Raw genomic sequence first — 23,498 nt, forward strand, 5'->3', positions numbered from 1 at the left:
ACTGACCTAAAAAAAACTTTAAGAAACACAATTTACGCACACACCCACCCACACACACACACACACACACACACACACACACACACACACACACACACTAAATACTCATAATTTTATATTAGAATCTCTCAGTGATTTTTCAATTTGAATGACAGCCAGCCAATGGCTACTGACCTACATGTGCTATGCAGTCAGAGCTTTTATGCAGAATATAGAAACATATAGGCTCAATATATTGCCTTAGGTCTTCAGTTAGTACATTGACTCATAATAAAAAATAATCCAGCACTGACTTTTAGTTTCATATGGGACAGGAACACCGATTTTGTAGATCAACATCCTGTGTTTGTTAAACCCATCCACCAACCAACTTTCTCACGCTTTATACAACGTCCATTGCTCTAAACATCTAACAGCTCATCTATGCTCAGTGTTAGATATGGAGAAGGAAGAAGCCCTCTGTCCCTGCTCTCATTTATTCCGTCTGTATTTGTGCACGTTTCCTGAAACCTTATGGATACAAATGAAATGGAGCAGCACCACTGGAGACCATGGTGGCAGTGTAGCGAAATTCAAGTAGGATAGATCATGGCAGAATGGAACAAATCAGTAATACAGTGAAAAGAATTCTCCATCCACATGTCAGGATGGTTATAATGGCCACACAGGGCTCTGCCATCTACATCGCTGCGCCCAGTACAGTATCACAACCTCCTCCACCGTCACCTCATTTGTTGTTGTATGAAACTTATGGCTCCACCCTCCAGTGACTCTCTTCCATCAATCAGCTGCTCCATCAGTTGATTTGGGCTGATGTAGCTGGGATGTGAGCTGAGCTTCTCAAGTCTGTCCTGCCTGAACTAACGCTATAACTCAATTGACCGATGGCTAAGCCACGCCCCCCTCCACTCACTTGGACAAACTATCAACATTCAGTGACCGATTTTTAAACTTCAAATCTCTGAAAAAGCTCATAAAACCGAACAAAACTGACTTTCTGTAATGCATTTTAATGGATGTCCAGGCAGAGAATGTCCGAGTGTATGAGAATGGCTATACGCACTGTGATTGGCTCATTGCGGTTGAGGGTGGGGCTTAGCTTAGTCATTTTTATCCAGACCTTCACGGAAAAAAGTCTGCAGCACTTCAGAGCTTTTACTGAGAAAACTAGCTTGGATGCTATCACACTACTCAGTCAGTTAATCATCTTTGCTACTGAAAAGCTATTTGACTCAGAAAGTAGTGACACTATCACACTACTGAGAAATGTAGTTCAGTTAGTAATGTCGCTATTTGTAGTGGTGCTACTGGTCAACATTTTAATGTCCACACAATGTGTAATTCTAAAGATTATTTTTTTTTCGGCTTTTTGCCTTTAATGAACAGGACAGAGTGAAATGGGGGAGAGAGAAAGAGTCGGGGGACAACATGCAGCAAAGGGTTGCAAGCCGGAGTCGAACTCGCAGCCGCTGCAGCGAGCCATTTCCTCTATACATGGGGCACTGGCACTATCCACTACGCTACCAACGCCCCACAATTTGTAGTTCTAACCTGGTTAGACATTTAAAATATCGTCAACCATCTTGATATCTGGTGCCAGCCGAGCAGGCTGCATTGTCAGTCTGCTTGTGTTTCCAGACCTGCCAGTTAGGGATGCACAATAGGCTATTGGATTTTTTGTCGATATCTGATACGCCGATATATAACAAATTATTTGGCTGATAACCGACACTGATATTGACATATTCACTTTTTCTCCACCTAATTTTAGTGATCATTAAGTCTCTTCTGTAGTGGAACTAACATCATAGTATGCATGCATACTCTTATCGTGATGGCCCACCAGCAGATGCAGACATGAAATACAATACTTTTCAATGTATGTAATATTCATTCATTGTGCTAAATACGAAAAAGCATGTTGACTGATTCTGATACATCATTTTAAGGCCAACATCAGCCAATACCGATGACATGCTGATATTATGCCTGGTACACACTACACAACATTTCTGTCTATTCCTGTAGTCACTATGTCACATTACATGATGGTGGAGTCATACAATCGTGACGTGACTTGGCCAACTATTACTATTAATTTAGTCACTGTGTCTGTTCATGTGCCGGCTGAAATGTTGTTGTAGTATGTAAAAAAGTGCCACCAGATGTCAGGAGCTACATTTTTTTTTTTTTAACATATTTTTTAGGGCATTTTGCCTTTATTGGACAGGACAGGTAAGCGTGAAGGGGGGGAGAGAGAGGATGACATGCAGCAAGGGGCCACGAGCTGGATTTGAACCCGGGCCGCTGCGGCAACAGCCTTGTACATGGGGCGCCTGCTCTACCACTAAGCCACCGACGCCCCAGGGAGCTACATTTTAAGTACCGTATGCAAACATGCGAGTCACTGAATCCTCCACAAGAAGTTTCTGCAAATGTTTCAGAATAAAAGCCTATGTAGAAAATGAGGGATTCTCTCAACCGAAGTTATAAGGGGCTTTTAATTTGAAAGCAATACAAGAAGTGTTGAGTTTGAAATGACGGCGTGATGCATTAACTTTATCAAAGCAAATGGGAGCGAATAAAAAGTAAAAATATAAACATACAGAGGGAATAATAAATAATGACCCGTTTATATTGTAGTCTGTTTCAAATGAAGCTGGCAGCCTCTGCAGTTGTGGTAAGGAAAAGCCCCGCCACTATTTTTTAATTTTCTTACTTTATGTCCGTCTATATCAACAACCCTGGGGTGTTGTTGTCACACAGTTGTCTACGGCAGCAGATCATTCTGTGTTGCTATTGGGCAAAGTGATGGCTGTGATGGGAGCAATCGTGAATGACAAAAAGAAAATCAAACGTGACGTGACGTCAGTTGTCGTCTACTATGACACACTAAACGAGACGAAACGATGGATTATCGTGTACGACACTCTGTTGTTCACGATCCATGCCGACACCGTACGTCACTGCGTCGAGCTAGAATCGGGCTGTAGTGTGTACCAGGCATTACGTGTTTTCCTACTGCTGGTATTTTTACCTCCGCCAAGGAGGTTATGTTTTCGCCAGTGTTGGTCTGTTTGTCTGCCTGTCTGAGAAATAACTTGAAAAGTTCTGAACGGATTTTGATGAAATTTCAGGAAAGGTTGATAATGGGACAAGGAACAGATGATAAAATTTTGGTGGTGATCGGTTGAAGCAAAGTGGATAAAATAATAAAATGGAGTGGAAATCCGAGCTGCTTGTGGAGGTCTGCGCTCTCCGAGTGCTCTAGTTAGTGATGTTACTGTGTTCAAACATCTCTCCAACTGGAGTACAATGTTACATTACAGATAAGCATGATGGCCAAAATTATAAATTAAGCTCTAAGTTGTATAAAAGCGGAATTTCCCTTTAAACTGCTCCTTTTTTTCTGCTTTTTGATGCTATGTGATGAGCACATTATCATTTGGGTGTGTGTGCTGTCTCAGTTGGATACCTTAGTCACAGCGCACATTTACTGTGAATGCAGGTCTGTGTGCTTCCTCTGATGCCTCCTCAGAATATAATCTAGCTCTTTTACTCTCTCTCTTTCCCTCTGTCTCTGCCTCTCTAGGCCTGCAGCCAGGACTCTGGCACAATTTTCACTTACATGTGTGTGTTTGTATGTGTGTTCGTGAGAGAGAGAGAGAGAGAGAGAGAGAGAGAGAGAGAGAGACTTAGCCCTTGGTACTGTGCCAACTCCTGGCATTTTTTCTGTATCAGTACTAGTGTGTGTATGTGTGTACATATGTGTTATCTCTTAGCTGGCAGCATGAATGTTCCTCAAGCTGACATAGTGTGGTAATACAGCCATTTCATCACACACACACACACACACACACACACACACACACGAATGTATAAAAAGATACATGGGTAACACCTTATATAGTGAAATCCTTGCTTTTTTTCATCTTGCACCTGGAACCTCAAGTCTTTAGTGTGTTAATAATCTCCTTCACGTTGCTCGGAGGTCAAATTGAAAAGGTCACACCTCTTGACGGTGAATCAGACAAAAACATCAAAGCCTTTATTTACACATTTCCTGTTTCTGCAGCTTTTTTATATAAAAAAAGAAAACGCAACTTGTTACAGTATAAAAATAGTGTTGAAGCATTTATTTTGCTGGCTTTAATGAGGAGTCCAGATATGGCAATGTGTGGTTGGGAAATGAAGTGTGATGTTGTGTTGTATGCTCTTAGTGTGCTCATCCACTGGGAGCTCTCTTTTTACAGTGCTGACTTCTTTTTGTTGTTGCTTTTAGTGGAGAGGATGCATTGTTGTGTGTTCCCTCCAGAATTTGGCTGAGCGTGGTTTTAGTTCTCCCAGTGCCAACTGCTACAAGTACAGAAATATGTCAACTCTGAGCTTTTAGGGGACCTGGGGGACCAAGTGGCCTACTGTAGCTATCACTTTGACTGGAGTTTGATGCCTGTTCATCAAACTACTGTATTAGAGCTTTAAAAGGCTGGCACTAGTACATATGTATTGGGCTATAGTTCCAATAGACAATATTTAATGCATGAGTTGGTTTGAGACAATAGTTATTTTCAACAGTACTGTAATAATGTACTTTTTGGTCTCATATTTGGACTCTATGCACAAGGTCACCCAGCTCTCTATGTACACCACAATCACTGCAATCTTTTCAAATCTATTCAAATATTAGAGATCTTTTCATACAGTATAAATTCTAAGGGGTGTATTTTTCCTGAAATACTACTTTTTAATGTAGTGAAGTCACTTCACACCACATTTGCTTTGGATTTGATCAGACATAACAAACATTTAAACATATTTTTCAACCTGGACTCTATTTTCCCATGTTTCTGTGTCAAAATGACTAATTGAAACAACATTTTTTTTTTAATTGGTCCAGAATTGAGTGCACGTGCTGCAGCTGGCAGCAACAAAATAGCCTGAATTGTAACCACCTGGCGCATTTCTGCATGGTTTATTATGTCCACTAAAAGTGTTTTGCCACTGACAGGCTCAGATTGTTATTCTAATGCTGATTCAGACTACACGATATCAGCCCGTTTATAGCCCAACGTGGCATTGTATGGTATCAGCTCAGATTGTGAACAGCAATGACTGTCGTACGTGATGATGCGTCATTTTATCTTGTGTCAAGTGTCATAGCAAACGATGACCAACGCCACATCTGGGACACCTCACAATGTCTCAACAGAATGTCTAGCATGTTTGATTTTCCTTTTGTCGTCCACGACTTCCCCCGTCACAGCCATCACTTTGACCAATAAAAACACAGAGCAATCTGTTGCTGTGGACGACTGTACAGCAACAACAACCCTGCCTATTTGATATTTCCTCTAGGGACATGACCACAACAGAGTTCAAAAGAAAAAACGATGGCGTGAAACAGCAGAGGCCGGTGAGTAGTGCCATTAGCATCAAGCTAGCAAAGAATGATATTTCTTCATAATGGAGAAAGATTAAAAGGATTAATGTTCACAAATAGTGGTAGGGATTTGACCCACCACAAGTGCAAAGGGTAATAGCTTCATTTGAAACAGACTACATCAGAAACGGGCCATTATTTATTATTCTCTCTTTTTCTGTTTTTAATTTTTCTCTGCTCCAGTTTGTCCTTTCAAATTTTCTGCATTGCGCCATCATTTCAAACTCAACACTTCCTGTATCCATTTAGAATTTAAAGCCCCCTTTATTTTTCATTTGAGAGAATCCCTTTATTTTCTTAACAGGCTTTTATTGTGGAACATTTGCAGGAAGTTGTTGTGGAGGATTCAGTGACTTGTGAAGTTTGTATGTGGTATTTAAAATGTAGCACCTGCCATCTGGTGGTGCTTTTAAAGTTACTAAATAACAGTTCAGCTGGGACATGAACAGACACAGTCACTGAAAAAATAGTAATAATGACAAAAAAATAGGACAAGAATAACACAATGACATTGTGCACGTTGTGAAAGATGACCAGGGATGCTTGGTCGTGGATTTTATGACTCCACAATCCCTAATCCCTAACCTAACCCAGTATAATTGTCTTATATCATTATGGAAACAGCTCTGAACTCACTATCGACAAAGCCACCAGACTCCATTTGAATTACAGGCTGCAATGTAACCACTTGGGACATCTGTGCACCATTTATTATGTCCACAAAAAGTGCTTGTTTTGCCACTGACAGGCTCAGATTGTTATTCTAAATGTCTGACAACTTATGGGAAGCATTCCTACAGAGATAGACATTTTTGTTGAAGTAAAATTCTTTTTTTTTTTTTTTTAACAAGAAACAGCCCCAAACCCACCAGACTCAATTTCGTCATTTTAGCCTGTATAGGGCCAGCATGTTTTCAAATTGAACTGGATATATTGAGGGTTTATTTCAACCAAACCAGAGTAAATGTTGAAACAGTGGAAAGACAAATCAAGACAGTTTTTGTTTAGTTTTCTTTTTCTTCTGACTTTGAATGAAGTGTGAGTCACAATGAAAAAAATACGCTTTATATAAACTGAGTCTGGTGGTTTTGGAAATTTGGCTTTTTCAGGGAAAGGATAGCTTAAGCATGACCAGACCTACTCTGCCTCTGATTGGCTTTACCTGACATTTTTACCTTAAACCTAACCAATCTCAATCCTCTTGCCAAAATCTAACCAACTGAACCGACAAGGGCAACAAGTATTAGCCAATGAGAGGAAGAGTCGGGCGTGTTATGCCTTCGCTATCCTAGAAAAATGTGCCTCCCCAACACACACACACACACACACACACACACACACACACACACACACACACACACATTGACGTGCAGCGGTGCCTGGACAGCGTGATGTGTGTGGTTGTGCTGCTGCCGTGGTCCTGCCAGATGCCTCCTGCTGCTGCTGCCATCATTAGTCATTAGTCATACTTCTACTGTTATTATACACATATGACTATTGTCACACATGTATACTGCCAGATATTAATACATACTTTGAACATATTGTACCGCAGTAGCCAGAACTATAACTATAATATTATTACTTTCAATAATGTTGTTGTAAGCTACTGTCATTACCTGCATCTCTCTCTCTCTCTCTCTCTCTCTCTCTCTCTGTGTCTCATTGTGTCATGCGGATTACTGTTAATTTATTATGCTGATCTGTTCTGTACGACATCTATTGCACGCCTGTCCTTCCTGGAAGAGGGATCCCTCCTCAGTTGCTCTTCCTGAGGTTTCTACCGTTTTTTTTCCCTGTTAAAGGGGTTTTTTGGGGGAGTTTTTCCTTATCCGCTGCGAGGGTCATAAGGACAGAGGGATGTCGTATGCTGTAAAGCCCTGTGAGGCAAATTGTGATTTGTAATATTGGGCTTTATAAATAAAATTTATTGATTGATTGATTGATGTGTAATACTGGTTTCCATCAAAGGCTCTGTCTCTGATTGACCAGGATAAAGGCACTCTCTTGTCTGTGCTTTGCTGTGTTTAAAATGACCTGAAACATTAGGGTCTTTGAGTAATGATAGATATAGAAACTGCTTAAAGGGTTGTTAGGACTTTTATATTTATATTTTACAACAGTCATTTGAAGGATTTATTAATTGATCTGCAAAATGTCACTCAAATTAATATATCTAGGAACATCTTCATTTTCTTAACAATCAGGAAGATACTCAGAATGACCACGAAGTAGGTTCCTGCACATGTCCATCTTTTTAAAACCTGCACCAGCCCATACCTGTAAAGTTAAGTCCCAGAACTGACCTATTACCCGTCATTATGTCTGATTCAAAGCCGCACCTGCCCACAACCATTAATAAAAGTCCAATGACCTGACCTGTGCCCATGATTAAACACACACATGCTACAGTCACTCACATTAAGCTGGGTTCTCCGTTCTAGAATTAAATCCAGCCCGTGAATTTATATTTATACATATTTTTACCCATTAAAAAGCTTTTTCCTTCATTTGGGTCAGTATTAGCTTAAGTCTAAATCTTCCATTTGTGTCCATAATGATAGAAGAGTCTCTTGTATCTCTGTCTTGATCATGATTTCATTTATGATGGCTCTTTACTTTAACCTCACTCTATCTAGCATTTAAAGGTAGCGTATAAACTGGATTATAATACACTAAAACATTGTTGTAAGTCAGTTTTAAGGATGTTTAAATGAATAAAGTATATAAAATATTATAAGTATTATCCTACTCACTGTGGTCATAGAGAGGGGGGTTGACATGCAAAAAGGGGCTGCATCTGAGGTAGAGCTTAGATTCTCTGCCCGAGCCCGAGCCCGGCCCGACCCGACCCACGGGCCGGGAGCCCCCCTCCCTCTGACAGGCCCAGGCCGGGCCTGGTCAGATATGACGTTTTTTTTTTTTTTTTTTTAAAGCTATGATTTGATAATGTTATAGGCTATGTATTGTAGCGACCCTGCAGTAAATGTTCTGTTATAATGTCAATGTTCTGTGAGTTAATGGCATATTTGGGATTGAATGAGGTGCGGGGTGCGAGTGTGACGGGGATGAGGAGGGCTGTGTGAGTGCGCGTGCTGGTGTGTGTATGAGCGAGCTGGAGGAGAGAGCAGGAGAGCACAGATGGAGTTACAGTAACCTGTACTGTTCAGTAATAAACGGTGGTTTAATTGCCGAATAACTGCGTCATCCTTTCCACACATCCTGGCGGACGCTACAGTATTATAAAGAATAAAATTAAACCACACTTTGTATAACACATAGCCTAAAGTTACAACAAACTTAGGGCCGAATTCACAAAGAATGAACTGCGGCCTCTGATAGCACCTTGAATTGCACTTCACTTGCACCCGCAGTTTGCTCCGTCTTAACGTCCTATTCACAAAGGATATTGCGCGAATGATATACCAGCGCAAACACGCCCACAAAGTTTGGCAGCTGAGTGCAGTTTGCTCCTGATTTGCCCCTGATTGCAATTAGCCACACATGGCAAAGTATAAATGCTGGCTTTGCGCCAAGAACACCGTGGCAGAACAATGGCAGACTTTGTTTGGCAAAGTACTGAATACTGTATACCCTCATGTAGTGATGTCTGCTGGTGAGTCAGTCTAACAGTGTCGGACGCGTTGAGGCTGTGGATTTCACGTTTGTTTCCCCCGTTTCGTAAAATAAATTATTGAAAGTTGCTTTTGAAGTGCGTGACAGAAGTGCGTTTTGAGAACGACCGCAGACTGTCACCTGTTCAACGCGTCAATATCTTCGGATGCCATTAAAGTAATAATGATTATAATAATAATGTCAAAATAATATTTACAGACTGATTTAACAGACGATCACTGCTGCCACGATCACTGGAAAGTCTGGGCGAGAGGCTTCCACAGAGGAGCGCCCAGTTTGCACCAGCTTTCTAAAGACGTTATTTACTTCACTCAGACTTAGCGCTGGTGTTAGTGAATTAGACGTTGTTTATCAATGAGGCTCATTTGCATTGCAATACGTGCAAATAACACCCGAGCACCAAGACACAATCTGCTTGGCAGCGCAGTTAGTGGAGCATTTCACCCTCTGCGCGTGCTTTGTTAATTAGACGGTATCTGTTTGCTCCGTTTCTGTCATTCAAATAACAAGACTTGTGGCTTAATACTCTTAATTATAACAGCCAACTTACTGAAAAATGTCGGGTTTATATCGGGCTCGGGCCCATAATCACAGTTAATTGGACGGGCCGGGCCGGTCCCGGACATAACGTGCACGGGCTCGGGCCGGGTCGGGCTGGATTTTTTGGGCCCAATCTTAAAGTCTAATCTGAGGTGACCCCTGCTTTTATTCCCATGTGTGGCTATTGTGGATACCTGGGAAAAGTAGTCCTTTTTACAAAGAGATTGCACCATAGGGCCATTACAAAGTCCCCTCTGAACCTAACAACTGATGTGACATATAACATGCACATTGATAGCACTATAGAAACAGTAACAATGGTACTGACATGGCAATACTAATCATTTACTGTCTCTGTTATATAGTGGCTGATCTCATCCTCTGCTCAGTGGGTAAAAAGCTCCCTGACCTCATTGTTTTCCTAATTTACAGACATTTTCAGTCGCTAAACTTCTTTTTTGAGTAAGCTGCTAACTGCAATCAGCTGCTTTTTAAATCTCCCATGGCGGGTCACATGTATAACACACCGTCAAAACGTCACACCCGTGCTGCTGTTGCATTTATACAGACATCGTTTCAGCACTGGTATTACCTTTGATGCCGGCCTAAAAGCGAGACAACTCTGTCCCCCATTCTGCAATTGTACCTTTTACACAACACAGCCACGAGGACTAAGGGCATGAATTTCCTGCCTTGAAGAGGCAGTTTAAAAGGGAGCAGGACATGGACACTTTGACTAAAACAGAAGAAGGCAAAGCTGCAGTGTCATAGCCTGATCAACCATGTGCCATTTTTGTCATATTGCAGCTTTTTCCTCACATATCTGGTATTTCCGTTTAGATTTTTTACATGTGTCTGAAATGCACAGAAAATGTGATCCTGTAATGTATGTGATAAGCTGAATGTCCTCTAGGATAATGCAGACTTCTAAGTTGATACTTTATTCACATTGTGTTAGAGTGTCCTTAGTAACACAGAGTGTACGTGACTGTGAAGGGCTTGGTTTAAAGCATTATGAAATACATTTGCCCTTCATGTGATAATTAAGGCTCTTGTGAAGTCATTTAAATAAATGTGAAAGTAACACTCCAACCTGAGCAGTGACAGCCTATGAAAAAGGTTCATATGTCTGCGGTATGAGCACAGCTAACTCTATTCTCACAAAGGCTAATGCTAGCTGAGTTTAAGCCAGCTTTTTTATGGCTCAGCGCTAAAGTGGAAGCTCCCGGGCATTTTGTCTCCATCCTGCCATCCTCTCATCAGCAGTAAAAGCCCTCCATTTACAGTGCTGAGAGGGAATGCAGTGTGCCACAGGGCAGCGGTTACACAGACAGATTACCTGCAAATCCCACCCGGGAGGAATGGAGAGCAGCCACATCAGCAGACTGCACCCCCCCACACATACATACACACACACACCCCTCGGAGTAAGACTATAACCACACCAGGCCACATAGGGCCAAGCCACTTCATTCCTGATGCAGGAGGGAAGAGGGTGATGGTGCTGCTGTCTGACTGGCTAATGTGAAATGTGAGTGGGCTACCGGGGGAGCAGAGAGTCACCATAAGGTTGGAGGTGATGGAAGGTCATAATAATGACTGAATCAAATGACAAAGGTTGTAATGTTAGGGCTGGAACATCTGCATGCTGCAAACTGGGTGTGAGAGACACAACAATCTGATAACACACCAGCTCTTCTTACTGAACTCAGAGAGGAAATTATTATGTCTGTTTTAGCACCTGTGTGGTCTTGTGATGTTACAAACTAAATTTCCATCAGACAACTTGTTAAAGCTGCACTATGTTTTTATATTACAAATAGATGTAATGACACATGTAATGTTAAGGGTGTTGCTTGTGGTGATAAACTCACAAAGAAGTATCACCATCTCTACTGTTTCCTTCAGTTTGATTGACCATTTTAGTCAACACATTCTCAGCCCGACCTTCTCACATATTGATGTTTAGTCATGGACTTTCCACAGTGAGATATGTATGCAAGGTACCCTGGGTGCGTTGGTTGTTGATGTTGTGGGATACCGCGTCAAATTCAGCCTGTTACATGCCTTGTATGTCCCCAAAATACACTTGTTTTCACAGGAAATTTAAAGTAAGCCGTGAGCCTGCTTCGCCTCAAGCCTTTCCCAGCTGACCCAGAGCTGGTCGCGGCACACTATCAAGGCAGAAATACACCCGCCGGGAGCCGTTCAGCACCGCGGACCGTTGGACTAATGGGATGTTGGACCAATGGGCTGTCGGACCAATGAGATGGACCCGTCTCTGAGCCAGCCCCGGCTCTCCGTTTTAATCCAACCGGAGAGCCGGAGCGTTAGCCGTAGCATGACCGGAGAGAAGCACAGCCAGTTAGCCTCTGCTCGTCTCTGAGCTCTCCGTTTGGATCCAACTGGAGCAACGAGCCCTGGTTTGTTATTCATATTAAAGTGGGAAGAAGCAAAGGGTTTATCGGGCAACTAGATGTAAGTGGACAGCCGAGTCTTGACCTGAGGAGCTGGCTCTCCTGTGCTGTGCCATGCGGTTTTGGAGTGGTTGTTGTGTCTCCCCAATGTAGAAATCTGTGCATTCCTGGCTGCAGTGAATTGCATACACTACATTACTCTGCTTATGTCCGGGTGTTTTGTCCTTTGGGTGGACAAGTTTCTGTCTCAGTATGTTACTGGGTTTAAAGTGCACAGGGATGTGGTGTTTGTTGAAAGTCCTCCTGAGTTTCTCAGACACTCCTGCGACATAAAGAATGAAGATGTTTCATTTTTGTGTCTCATCCTGTCTGCTCTGGGTCTTTTTGAGGTCTTTGCAAAGGCCCAGTTGGGGTAGGCAGAAGATGACTTTGTGTAGGTTTTCTGTACACCTCAATGTATAGATTTCTGTCCTCTTCAATGTGCACTGCACAGTCTAAGAATGGTAGACTGTCTCCTCTGACATCCTCCCGTGTGAATTTGATGGTGGGGTCCACTGCATTAATGTGTTCCGTGAGGGTTTCCACTTCCTTAGTTTTGATATGAACCCAGTTGTCATCCACATAACTGAACCAGTGGCTAGGAGCCTGCAACTTCATACCAGTCATTTAGAACTGAAGAGGCTTCTTGGATGAGAGGCGAAACGTCTTCAAGAAACGCAAGCAAGTCCAGTTGCCTACGATATAGCACTTAGATTACCATGACCTGGATGTCTGATAATCTTCACCGACAAAATGCTAACCACTGCACCACCGTGCCGCCAGCAGTTCCAGCAGCTTACCATTATATGATCAGGCCATAATTATAATTCATTCATCTACTCTGAGGCATATTCTTTGAATTTCTCCCTCTGTCTGGATCACCATCATCCTGCAAATGCATCCTAAAATATCCAGAATATCCCCAAAATATCACTTGCCTTTTTCTTTTCTTTTCTTTTCTTTTCTTTCTTTTTTTTTTTTCTTTTTACACAAGAAAAGTTTATTTGTAACCTGAAAATATCTTGCAAAAAGCAGAAAAACATCTTGGTATAACAAGAAACTTTCTCACATTATTACCTGATACTGATTTTTATTTGCTGCAGCAACACACCTCTGTATTTAGCAACAAAAGCGGATGGCACAAATCTGATGCCAAGTGGGGCTGATTGCAAAATCAATTTGACTGGTTATTTGCCAAATATTGTTGTTCTCATTTGTTCGTGGCTGTTTTCACAAACAACTTTGAGCTACTGTAAGGTATGTCTTCACCATGTCTCTTTTACTAAACCTAACCACAGTAACTTTTATTGTCCAAACCTAACCTCTATAACTTTACGTTAATTACGTAACTGTATGTTAAAGACATGACGTCATTTGTGGGGTGCTAATTTGTAGGATCATATGGACCATTCTATGACAATACATTGTTTGTTCATGTTGGCAGAAGTAAGTATTTCTCTTACAGGTATGTTCACTCTGAACAATGTAGATTATCTTCTACAGCAAGTTTGAAAGTCTGCCTTTTTAAGAAAAAACAAACATCTGGTAGAAATAATAAGATATAACTTGGTGTGGTTCTCCAGGAAAAAAGGCTAACTGCTAGCCTGAAGACAGTTTATTTGTACCCTTTGTGTTTTATTGGTAGGGGCTTGTCCTTGGTCAAGACCTGTGCCTGTAAGTCTGTGAGGCATCTTTCTGAGAGGATTACCAAAACATGAAAGAAACAGGACAGCAAGATGAAATTGGGCTTGCTCAGCAGAGCAAATGTAGCTACCCAAACTGACAATGCATACAGACGAGGAACGAAGCAGTGTGACAGCAAGTTGAGGAGAACAGGTATATTTAAAATGTGTCACAAACTGTATGAAACATGTGAAATAGTGAATTATGTCAAAATATAAATCTGGATGGTTATCTAGTTTTGCATCTGTGAAAAGTAGTTTTTGTCCCACCAGTTTTTAAAAACTTAAAAAAGACACTTTGTTCTGCTGATATACTGTAGTCTGCCAGATACTGTCATCTACCAGCCACAGAGAGCAGTTTTCAGAGATATATAAAATTGAGAAGCCTGCTAATGTTACCTGAATGATGTGCACATTGCAAATTAAAAAAAACAAGGACTGACTAAGGTTTAGATTTGTTAGCCATTGAGCAAATTGTGGTATTTTCAACCTGCAACTAGATCCAAATCTGCACTAACTGTCAAAGCCTGTTTACATAAACAGATATTATTACTGACATGTCATTACTATGCTGTTTTGTGTCAGTGGAGCACCTACTTCTAGGCATGAATCCTAAGGTTTAGTTGGAGGAATTATGTTTTCAGGTTGTCTGTTCTTCCAATTGTCATGGGGCGGGGGGGGATATTTTTCCCATATGCTAACTATGAAAATATTTCACATAAATAGAAAATATAATGATAATGATGATGATATTTTATATCTGAAGGTCAACAGTCAACTTCACTGTGACATCTGTTCTCGAAAAATATGTTTCTTGCCATTATTCAACATCATATCTCAGGAAGAGAAGGGGAAACATTTGGTCAGATACTGAATCTGTGACACTCATCTTGGGTGTCCACCTTGAAACAGTGCTGATTGTGTAGATCTTCTGTGCTGTTGGGGGGAAGATGTGTGTGAAGCACCCATGTTTTCACAGACATGGATGTAAACTGTAACTGCAACTTGATGGATTTGCTGAGGCGTTGTTTGATATTCAAACCACCACAAACAAATGAACTAAGCTCCATAAATAACACATTTGAGTCTGTGCTTGCTTAGACTTCAAGGAAACCGTAAAAACATGGGACAAACCTTTCTACAAAAAAATCAGACAATAAAATCACATTAGTCCAGACAATGTTTGTATCATGTGCAGTGACCTGCTCTGTTCAGACAGTTTGTGTGGGTTGAGGGGAAAATGGTGATCAGATGGCCATTTGCTGTTACATAATCATAATGAAACATAAAACATAACATTAAACATGATACATACTGTATAAATTCACTTCTTTCAACATAAATTGTTATTCATAATAAAATGCATTATATAAAGTCAGATTCAGAGACATTTATAACTTTAAATCTTTGTGCTACAAGAGTTTTGGAAGGTACAACAGCAGTTTTACTCTCTTGGGTAGAGTTCAGCTCAGTAACTACTCTAAGTAGGTGATGTAGTGGTTGTGAGCTGTTATTGCTCGACAGGGACAACTAACAGGAGGATCTGCAAGGTTCTGTTGAAGGAATCTGGGGACACAGAAAATCACACAATGACGTCATCTCTCATGTCATATATAAGGTAAAACAAATAATAAATAGGGCTAATTTAAACCACAATTAACCATCTGGTTTCTTTAACTTTCACTCAGGAGTAACAATCAGCCTATTTTATAGGCCTCTGCTCAGAAATTGCATACCCATAATGAAATATCTCTGCAACCACAAGATCTATTTGAATACGTTTGGTGTCACGGTAAAGGGAACACTTGTGAGATTTGTTAAGATGTGTAAATATCAGTATATGTGTTATATGTGAAGAGTAAATGAAGATGGCACACAGCACAAATGAAACATTTTGAGGTTTTCCTAAAACAAAAGCATTTTTAGGGTGAGTATCCCTTTGGAATGATGCAGCTGCAGCTCTAAACCTCTATCAAATCATCGTACAATATGTGAACATTAACTCTGCAAAGGTTGATTCTGATAAAGTGAAGCAGAACAATATTAGAGAGGTTTTAGAACAGAAAATTCAGACGAGCTCTCCAAAATTGCTCCATGTTTGCATGTGATTTTTGTCATGTACAATCCTATAGCTTTCATTTTTTGTTTCTGTAAATCCCTAATGATGTTTAGGATATACACATACAACTGTCTGTTTGTTTTTTTTTCCTTTTTCCCACTTCAAACTGACCAATACACACCTACTACATGTGAAACAGATGTTCTCTTCTGTGCTTTGGAGGCTCTATCTCCGCAACGGATTGGTCGATTTGAGTGATTGACACCTCGTTTGATTTGTTAGAGCCAATAGAATGATGCTATACCCACCAAAACGAGATTGACAGCACTGTAAGCCAATCAGAGTCAGCAGAACGCCGTTGTGGGGGAGATGTTGGCTGCTGTGAGTGGTAATTTTATGCTTATCCCCGGAACCTGAAGTTCGCCTGGATTCATTTGAATGCAGCACAACATGTCGGTCTACCGGAATGTAGCGTGATTTAACGGCAGAATGAGCTTTTCACGGCAAAAACAACAAAGGTAAGAGAAATTTTACAACTATAGCTTGGCGAAATGATTTCTGTTGTTGTTGTTCTTTGGCCTCTATCTCTCTGATGCTTTGGTGTAGAGTGCTTTGGTACATACGCGTGGAAACAGCGGGGTCTCTTCTTTCATTTGAGATGAATGGCTGTGTTTTGTATAACGTGCCGTCGAGTTAGAGCCCGAAATACACCGAGTGGGTCGGGATATCGGTGCTATATGGAGTTTGATTTGTTGTTTATTTAGTTTTGTTTGAGCTGTGTTTGTGGCATGTAAAAAGGGTTTATATAGCCTTGTAGCCCAGGTTCTGCTGTTTAATTTGATGTGCAGCATCACTATATTCTTCGTGATCAGTGCATTTTTTCACACTGTGTTTGCAAAGTCAAAGTCGCTCTCAAAGTCCCCCAATTGGGGGACTTTGAGAGCGACTGGTTGATCACTATTAACTGTTATGAATTTTTGTCAGCCATATCACCCAGTTTTAATGTAAACTCAAGATAACTCTGATGGAATCATCAGCAGATGTTTTTCTCAGACATAACAACCACTGTAGCCTATTTAGTTGTGTGGCACTGTCCATGATGACTAAACTGACTTTTATGTGAGAATGAGTGAAGTATTCCTTTAAACCTGGTCTACATGACAATAAAAGTTCAGCATGACCTGATATGCCAAAAATGATTCATCTTTTTCAGTCATATGTGTTGAATGTGACATTCCACTGTATCAGCAGCTACTTATTACCTACCTAAAGCCCTCTGAAGCCACTTTGGTCTGCGGTTAAAGTAAATGAAGATATAGTAGGCAGGGATGCCAGTGAGGGAAATGGCAAATCCAATCCCTGTGTTGATGGGATCCGAGTACAGAGAAAGGAAGACCATGAAGAAACAAGTGAAGCAGAACACCACTGGGATGAAAAGTGGGACCTGTGAACAAGTCATGAGTGACATCTGTTATTACTATCCATATACTGTACAGATACAAAGCAGATACAAAGATATGCACTAATATTTAAGCAAAGACAAGTTTTTGTGAAACATGAACAATAGCTATAAGAACAAAATGAGTTACTGTGGAATTAGGGCTGGGCGACATGCCTAAAAAATAATATTGTAAAATGTTTAGGCTATATCGGTATACACAATGTATATCATGATATTTTTAAATCTTTAATGTACTATCGACTAATACTAAATTATTTAGTGAACTACCATCACAGTAAAGTTGATAAAGCAGCTACTGCCATAATAAAGTTAAAAAAAAGTATTGTTATAATTTAATAAATCAAAGCGTAACCACTGGTGCTTTTATTTTTAAGCATGCAGCTCAGGCAGAAAGTGTTGATGTTGTTGCTGTGAACTTGAAGCTTGTGGTCAACAGTTAGATGTTAGCAGTTAGCAGAAAGTTAAACTATTGCCATTGTGTCTATAAATGTAAGGATTTATTCACCGTGGGCTGGAAACACACAAACAGCTCTCCATTTTATATATTAATTGTATTTGCAAGTCACACTGGTGCTCCATGCTCACAGAATGTGACTAAATGGTTGTGGTGTGGAGCCCTGCGGATACAAAGACACACGTTTCCTCTGCTCACACTGTTGTTAATCTCAATAAGTTTAACTGTTACTGTGGTGTTGTTACAGGTAAGGATTTAGTCAACCTGAGCTGTAAAAAAAACCTAAAAGCTCTCCAGCCCATACATCAATAATATTTGCAAGCCACAGTAGTGCTCTGTGGCTGCAAAATGCAACTAATTATAATAGCAGTCTGGAGCCCTTCAGATACAAAAACACGCTCAGGGGAAAAATATCTGGATGGGCGGAGGTGTGTGACGCATCATGTTTGTGAATCTTTTCTTATGTGCGTGAGCCACAGGAGAGAGCAAGAGAACTGAAATGCCATAGTGAGTGTCATGCAGATGGCTTAAAGAATGATGTAACTATTTCTACTTGATGTCAGTGATATAGTCATATTTTACATCACACAAGAAACAAGCCGTGGTGTATCGCCCACCCTTATGTGCAATACAATGACAGTGCAACCTAATTGGAATAAAAAATGTTAGCATTTTAAGTATCTATGTCAAAACTTTATGATTCTTTACATTTCAACAATGCTGTGGTTAACATGTGGTTAGTTTTAGGAACAAACACCACTTGATTATAGTTTGGAAAAGATCATCTTTTTGCTTAAAATACTTTGGTATTGGTGACACTATCCCAGCTGAAAACGCAGCCATGTCCTTTATGGCACTATTCCCGGTGAAGAAAAAGCAACAAGTTGCTAAAAAAACCAGGACAAGTCATCAAAACAACTAGTTTTATTGTCTGTTGGTCTTGAACTGTTGTCTAAAGCTTGTCAGGCTTCTAACCCCTGTCATGCTGTCCACCATCCCCTCCACCTCCAGATGAAAAAGTCAGCTCATATACTACATCACTATAGAAACGTTGATATCATACATAAGAAACATGCAGATGTAGCGTATTTGTGGTTTGCAAAAACGTACAATCCCAACATTTTCTTCTGATGACCAGGCTGGATGGTGAGTGACTTGTATTTCAGTGTAGCAAAGATTCAGACAGGATTCAGAACAACTACAGCTGTGTACAGGTGTGTAAGCACTGACCTTAAAGGGGCGGGGAAGATCAGGTTTTGTGTAGCGGAGGTAGATTAAACCCAGCACCACCACACCGATGAACAGCCACCGCAGGAAGCTCATGAAGTTCAACAGGCTGTAGATGTCTCCAACAAACAGCTGCAGTATGGTCATAGGGTACTGCACACAAACACACACACACAAGAAGTTAAAAACAATTTGTAGCTAATGATAGTTGCAGTGGTTTGTGTTACCAGTCTTATTTCTTGTGCTTATTTTTACCACAGCTAAAGTAAAAATTCTCATGTGACTGCCAGGCAGGTGTCCATTAAAACCTATTATTAGGACACCTAAAGCACAGATCAATTGTTTAACCATATGTCAGCATGTAACGTGCCGTACATGTAGGTAACCATAGCAACAATAATATGCTTCACAATAGATTACCAGCAGATGATAATTAACATGTAAAGTGGTGTCATTAGATTCAAGATCAGTATTGATGTTGTTGTTATAGATTTTTGCTCAATGTGAATTGCTGTTGTTGTTGTTGTTATATCCAATGGGAACATCAGTGATATTTAGTGTTGTAATGAACAGTTATTGATTGTTGTCATTATTGAACATATTGCAGTAAACTGACCAGTATGAGGACAGCAGCCAGTGGAGTGTGTCTGCGAACGTGGACCATAGACAAAACCTCAGGGAGCTGTCCTTCACGGGATGCCACGTAGAACATTCTGGTGAACAGACACACACACCCACACACACACATATGTACACATACAGAAATCTGAACAAGATTGACAATAACAATTTAGTTAATATTAACTTTTTTCATTGATGATGTGACTAAAACAAGCCCATTTGAATCTTTGATAACCCCACCTTGACATTATGAGATTATTTACTGTATCAGCAGAATTGCAATCAAAGATGTGATGACCCGAATTTAAACTGGGAACTTGGATATAAGATAGGGCTGTCAGAAGGTCTGTGCTCTGTTTGCTAATTTTCATTAAAACTATCCCATGTACGAAGGTTCAAAGACTAACAGAGAGATTCAGGAAACTGCCTGCCATGAGGGTTCAAACTCCAAGAGATCCAAGCAGAGTGCAAAATTGACTTGTGCAACTTGCTCTAATCACTGTACACACTGCAAATTCTAGTAGTAGTAGTAGTAGTAATAGTGATTGCTGCTGAGGCTACTGTCAAAGAAACTCAACACTTGCTGTACAGATATCTTACAATCACAGCCTTCCCATGGCTCATATGGCATAGCTAATCCCTCCGTTTCCTGGCAGGCTTTTAAAATGAAAGATCAGCAGGAAGTGTTAATTTTTATTGGAATGTGCTTAACAGCTTTCAGAAAAAATGCTCAAGTAAAAGTGACTTGAAATATCTAATGAATGAAAACAGATTTTCCTCAGTCACAGTAAAGTTTTAAGGTATAACTCTGCTGTTGTACTGATGGACTTAATGCTGTCTTAGTACTGTGGGAAAGTAAATTTCTGCCCTTCACTGATTTTTTTTCACTGATGGTGAATAGTCTTTACTGGTGACTCACCTTTATTTGGTCCTTTAGGCCACATGCACAACTATTATTTGAGACTCAGTCATTAATTGAATATTAATTAAATTAATATTTGAGAATTTACAATAAATACCATAAACTGTCATTATTCTTTCTATAGCTCTCCACAATTCAACCAATCACAGTGCTATATACCACTTAATATTGAATATGAAGTATGTTGTCATTGAGGCAGCTCACCCCTGAATGTACTGTAGTGCTAATTATCAGTCTAGATTGTTTTGGTGTGAGTTGGAGGTATCAGCCCTAGATGTGTCTGCCTTTAAAAATGGAACGGGTGGCACTCAGCTTATGTTGCTCAAAGCACCCAAATAGAAATTAAAAAAAAAACTTCAAAAACTCAACAGCAATGTCTTTTTCCAGAAATCATGACAATCCCACAGATCTTGTTGTGAGCAGTTTCACGTAGGCACACTTTTCTTTCTACCGAACTGCATCCACTAACCATATCACCATACAGAACAAAGTGTGCATCTACTCATGGACAACAGGTTAGTGCTTGTGACAGTGTGTGATGTAAACATTAATTGCATCCTCCTCAGCTGAGTTGTAACGTTAGCTAGCTCAGTGGTGCTAGGTGAGCCAGCAATAGATGTATGCTTCCTTCTGCGCAGTGATATGGTTGGTGGGTGTAGTTTGGTAGAGAGAAAATAGTTCTGACATGAAACTGTTCATAACAAGGTCTGTGGATTATCTTCAGTAATCTGGTCATGATTTCTGGAAAGAGACACTGATGCTGAGTTTTTGAAATGTAATTTTTTTTCACACTTTGTGCACCACAAGCAGAGTAGCATCTAGTTCCATTATACTGGAAGGCAGACATCTCTTCGGGTGATACCTCCATCACTGAGCAACTTACACCAAAACAATGTAGACTGATAAATAGCACTACAGGGAAGAGGAACACTACCGTATTTTTGTTGTGGGGGTGAACTCTCAAAGAGGAAGCATCTGTACCTTGATAAGGCAAAGAGACAGCCATTCATGGAGCCGTAGCAGGACAAGGCCACAAACACTGGTACTGCTATCGAGAAGTTCCCCATCAGCTTCTCTGCAAACGTCTATGACGAGTAGCATCAGAGGGAGACACGGACAGGAAGCAGAGTGAGCAAGAGTATTAGACTGGCATGCTGTACATCAGCAGTGTATCTACTCACAAAAGCATGATAAGATATAATATTCACTTATTTCACATCATGATTTATAACATTATTCTTATCATTCTTATTATCTTCTTTCCTATGGGTATCAACAAAGTTGGCCTGGAAACAAAAATTCTGTTCTGGTAGTTTTCCTTTGGAACGGCTCACTGCTACACCTTGTCCATCTTATTTGTAGCCTTTTCATTTCAATTGCTTTGCTCTTTATGCCTGGATTTCATTTATTTCCCACTTTGCATCCTTTTCTTGATCTCAAACATTACATGACGGCTTGAACACTTGAAGAATGGGGTTGGGTGATGATGGCTGGTACCACTGCACCTACCCAGAGACTGCTGATAAACTGAGACGGCCCACTTTAGATTAATTGAGGCAGTGAAGAGATGACCATGCCCACTTAGGAGACAGGAAGTGTTTACCATTTTGTCACGCCCCTTCCGGTGAAGCTCATGGGGCCTTAGATCGGAAAAAATATGAATGGCAGTGAATGAGGAGAGAAATATTATCTTTTGGTCCCGTTTGAGTTGTGACATGAAATCATACTTTGTGGTAAAACTGTTGAGATATAAGCTTTTGAAAAAAAAAGCTGCTGCTTCCTGCAGCTTGGAGTGACTGCAACCCGGCACAAAACACACAGACATCTTCAATCATAAATCGATTAATCATAAAACAGTGGAATTTCAGCGGGGAGTCCAAGCTGCACGAAGCGAGCGAAAGCTATGACGTCACATACGCGACCTTCTCCTGTGTACTCTTGAGTCTTTCTAATTAAAAAGCTTATATCTCAACAGTTTTACCACAAAGTATGACTTTCTTGACCTTAAAATTTATGTTTTAAATTCATTAACAAGATGTTTAGATTTCATGTCGCAACTCAAACGGGAACAAAAGATAATATTTCTCTCCTCATTCACTGCCATTCATATTTTTTCCGATCTAAGGTCCCATAGCTCTACCGGAAGGGGCGTGACTTCATGACTTCAAGTGGGTTGCAGCAAGGAGGTCTCTTTTTTCCCATTTTTCTTTCTTTTTTTCCACCATTGCAGGTGGTGGCCTGGCAGCAAACCTGGCATTTGCCAGAATTGCCCGTTAGCCAGTCTGAGTGTAGGTTTCAAGATAGCTAGCTTATCTGTTGGGAAAATCTGACATCATTGGTTTTTCACTTTTAGGCTTCTATTACTGAATAAACAATCCGTCACTATATTAAATGAGTTCAGTGCTTGGGAAATACACTTATCTGCTTTTTTTCCCTTAGAGTGAGAGATAAAGTAGCTTGTTGCTAGTAGCAAGTTTGTAAAGAAATTAGGGATGTCATGATACCAAAAATTCAATAGTTGGTGCTGATACCAGTAAAATGTACTTAAACAAGAAATACTTTAATACTTTATTAAATATTTGCATATAAAATAACATTTTTAGATTGATATTACTTATATTTTTTCTTTTTCTCGTTTCCTCATTACCTATTTTTTGTTTTTGATCAAACATTGATCAACATCTGCAATAAACTCAATAAACTATTTAAATATTTACCATGTAAATCACGCTGACAGCGTTTGTGCCAGCCACAATAATTTGTGTGGAATTTCCTTGGTTTCATTTATTGTTTGTCCTGTCCCTGTGCAAACGGCGTCTTTTGATGTCCGTGGTCCAGTTGTGGAAAAAATCAAACGTCCAAGTCCAATAAATCAAACTCACCCCAACTGCTGTGTTTAGAGTAGACACACATGCACAGTCACGTACTGCTGAGAGTGAAATCCCTGATCGTTAGCTCACATGCAGCTTGTTCAAGCTGTTCTCTGTGTTGTTGAAATT

General features: G+C 40.4%; 1 protein-coding gene across 1 annotated transcript in view; it reads right to left on the minus strand.

Annotated features, from left to right (window-relative positions):
* Window positions 1-13,191: 13,191 nt before the first annotated feature.
* The window catches only part of slc7a11 (solute carrier family 7 member 11), a 40,259-nt gene continuing 29,952 nt past the window's right edge, over window positions 13,192-23,498 (minus strand). The window contains exons 8-12 of the mRNA XM_049585644.1: window positions 21,481-21,584; window positions 19,573-19,669; window positions 18,960-19,109; window positions 17,080-17,257; window positions 13,192-15,320 (exon numbers count right to left, since the gene is read on the minus strand). Of these exons, the coding sequence (XP_049441601.1) occupies window positions 15,265-15,320; window positions 17,080-17,257; window positions 18,960-19,109; window positions 19,573-19,669; window positions 21,481-21,584 (585 nt within the window). The 3' untranslated portion in view covers window positions 13,192-15,264. The remainder of the gene's footprint in view (window positions 15,321-17,079; window positions 17,258-18,959; window positions 19,110-19,572; window positions 19,670-21,480; window positions 21,585-23,498) is intronic.

The sequence above is a fragment of the Epinephelus fuscoguttatus genome, linkage group LG9 (assembly GCF_011397635.1).
Source record: "Epinephelus fuscoguttatus linkage group LG9, E.fuscoguttatus.final_Chr_v1".
Classification (NCBI taxonomy): Eukaryota; Metazoa; Chordata; class Actinopteri; order Perciformes; family Serranidae; genus Epinephelus; species Epinephelus fuscoguttatus.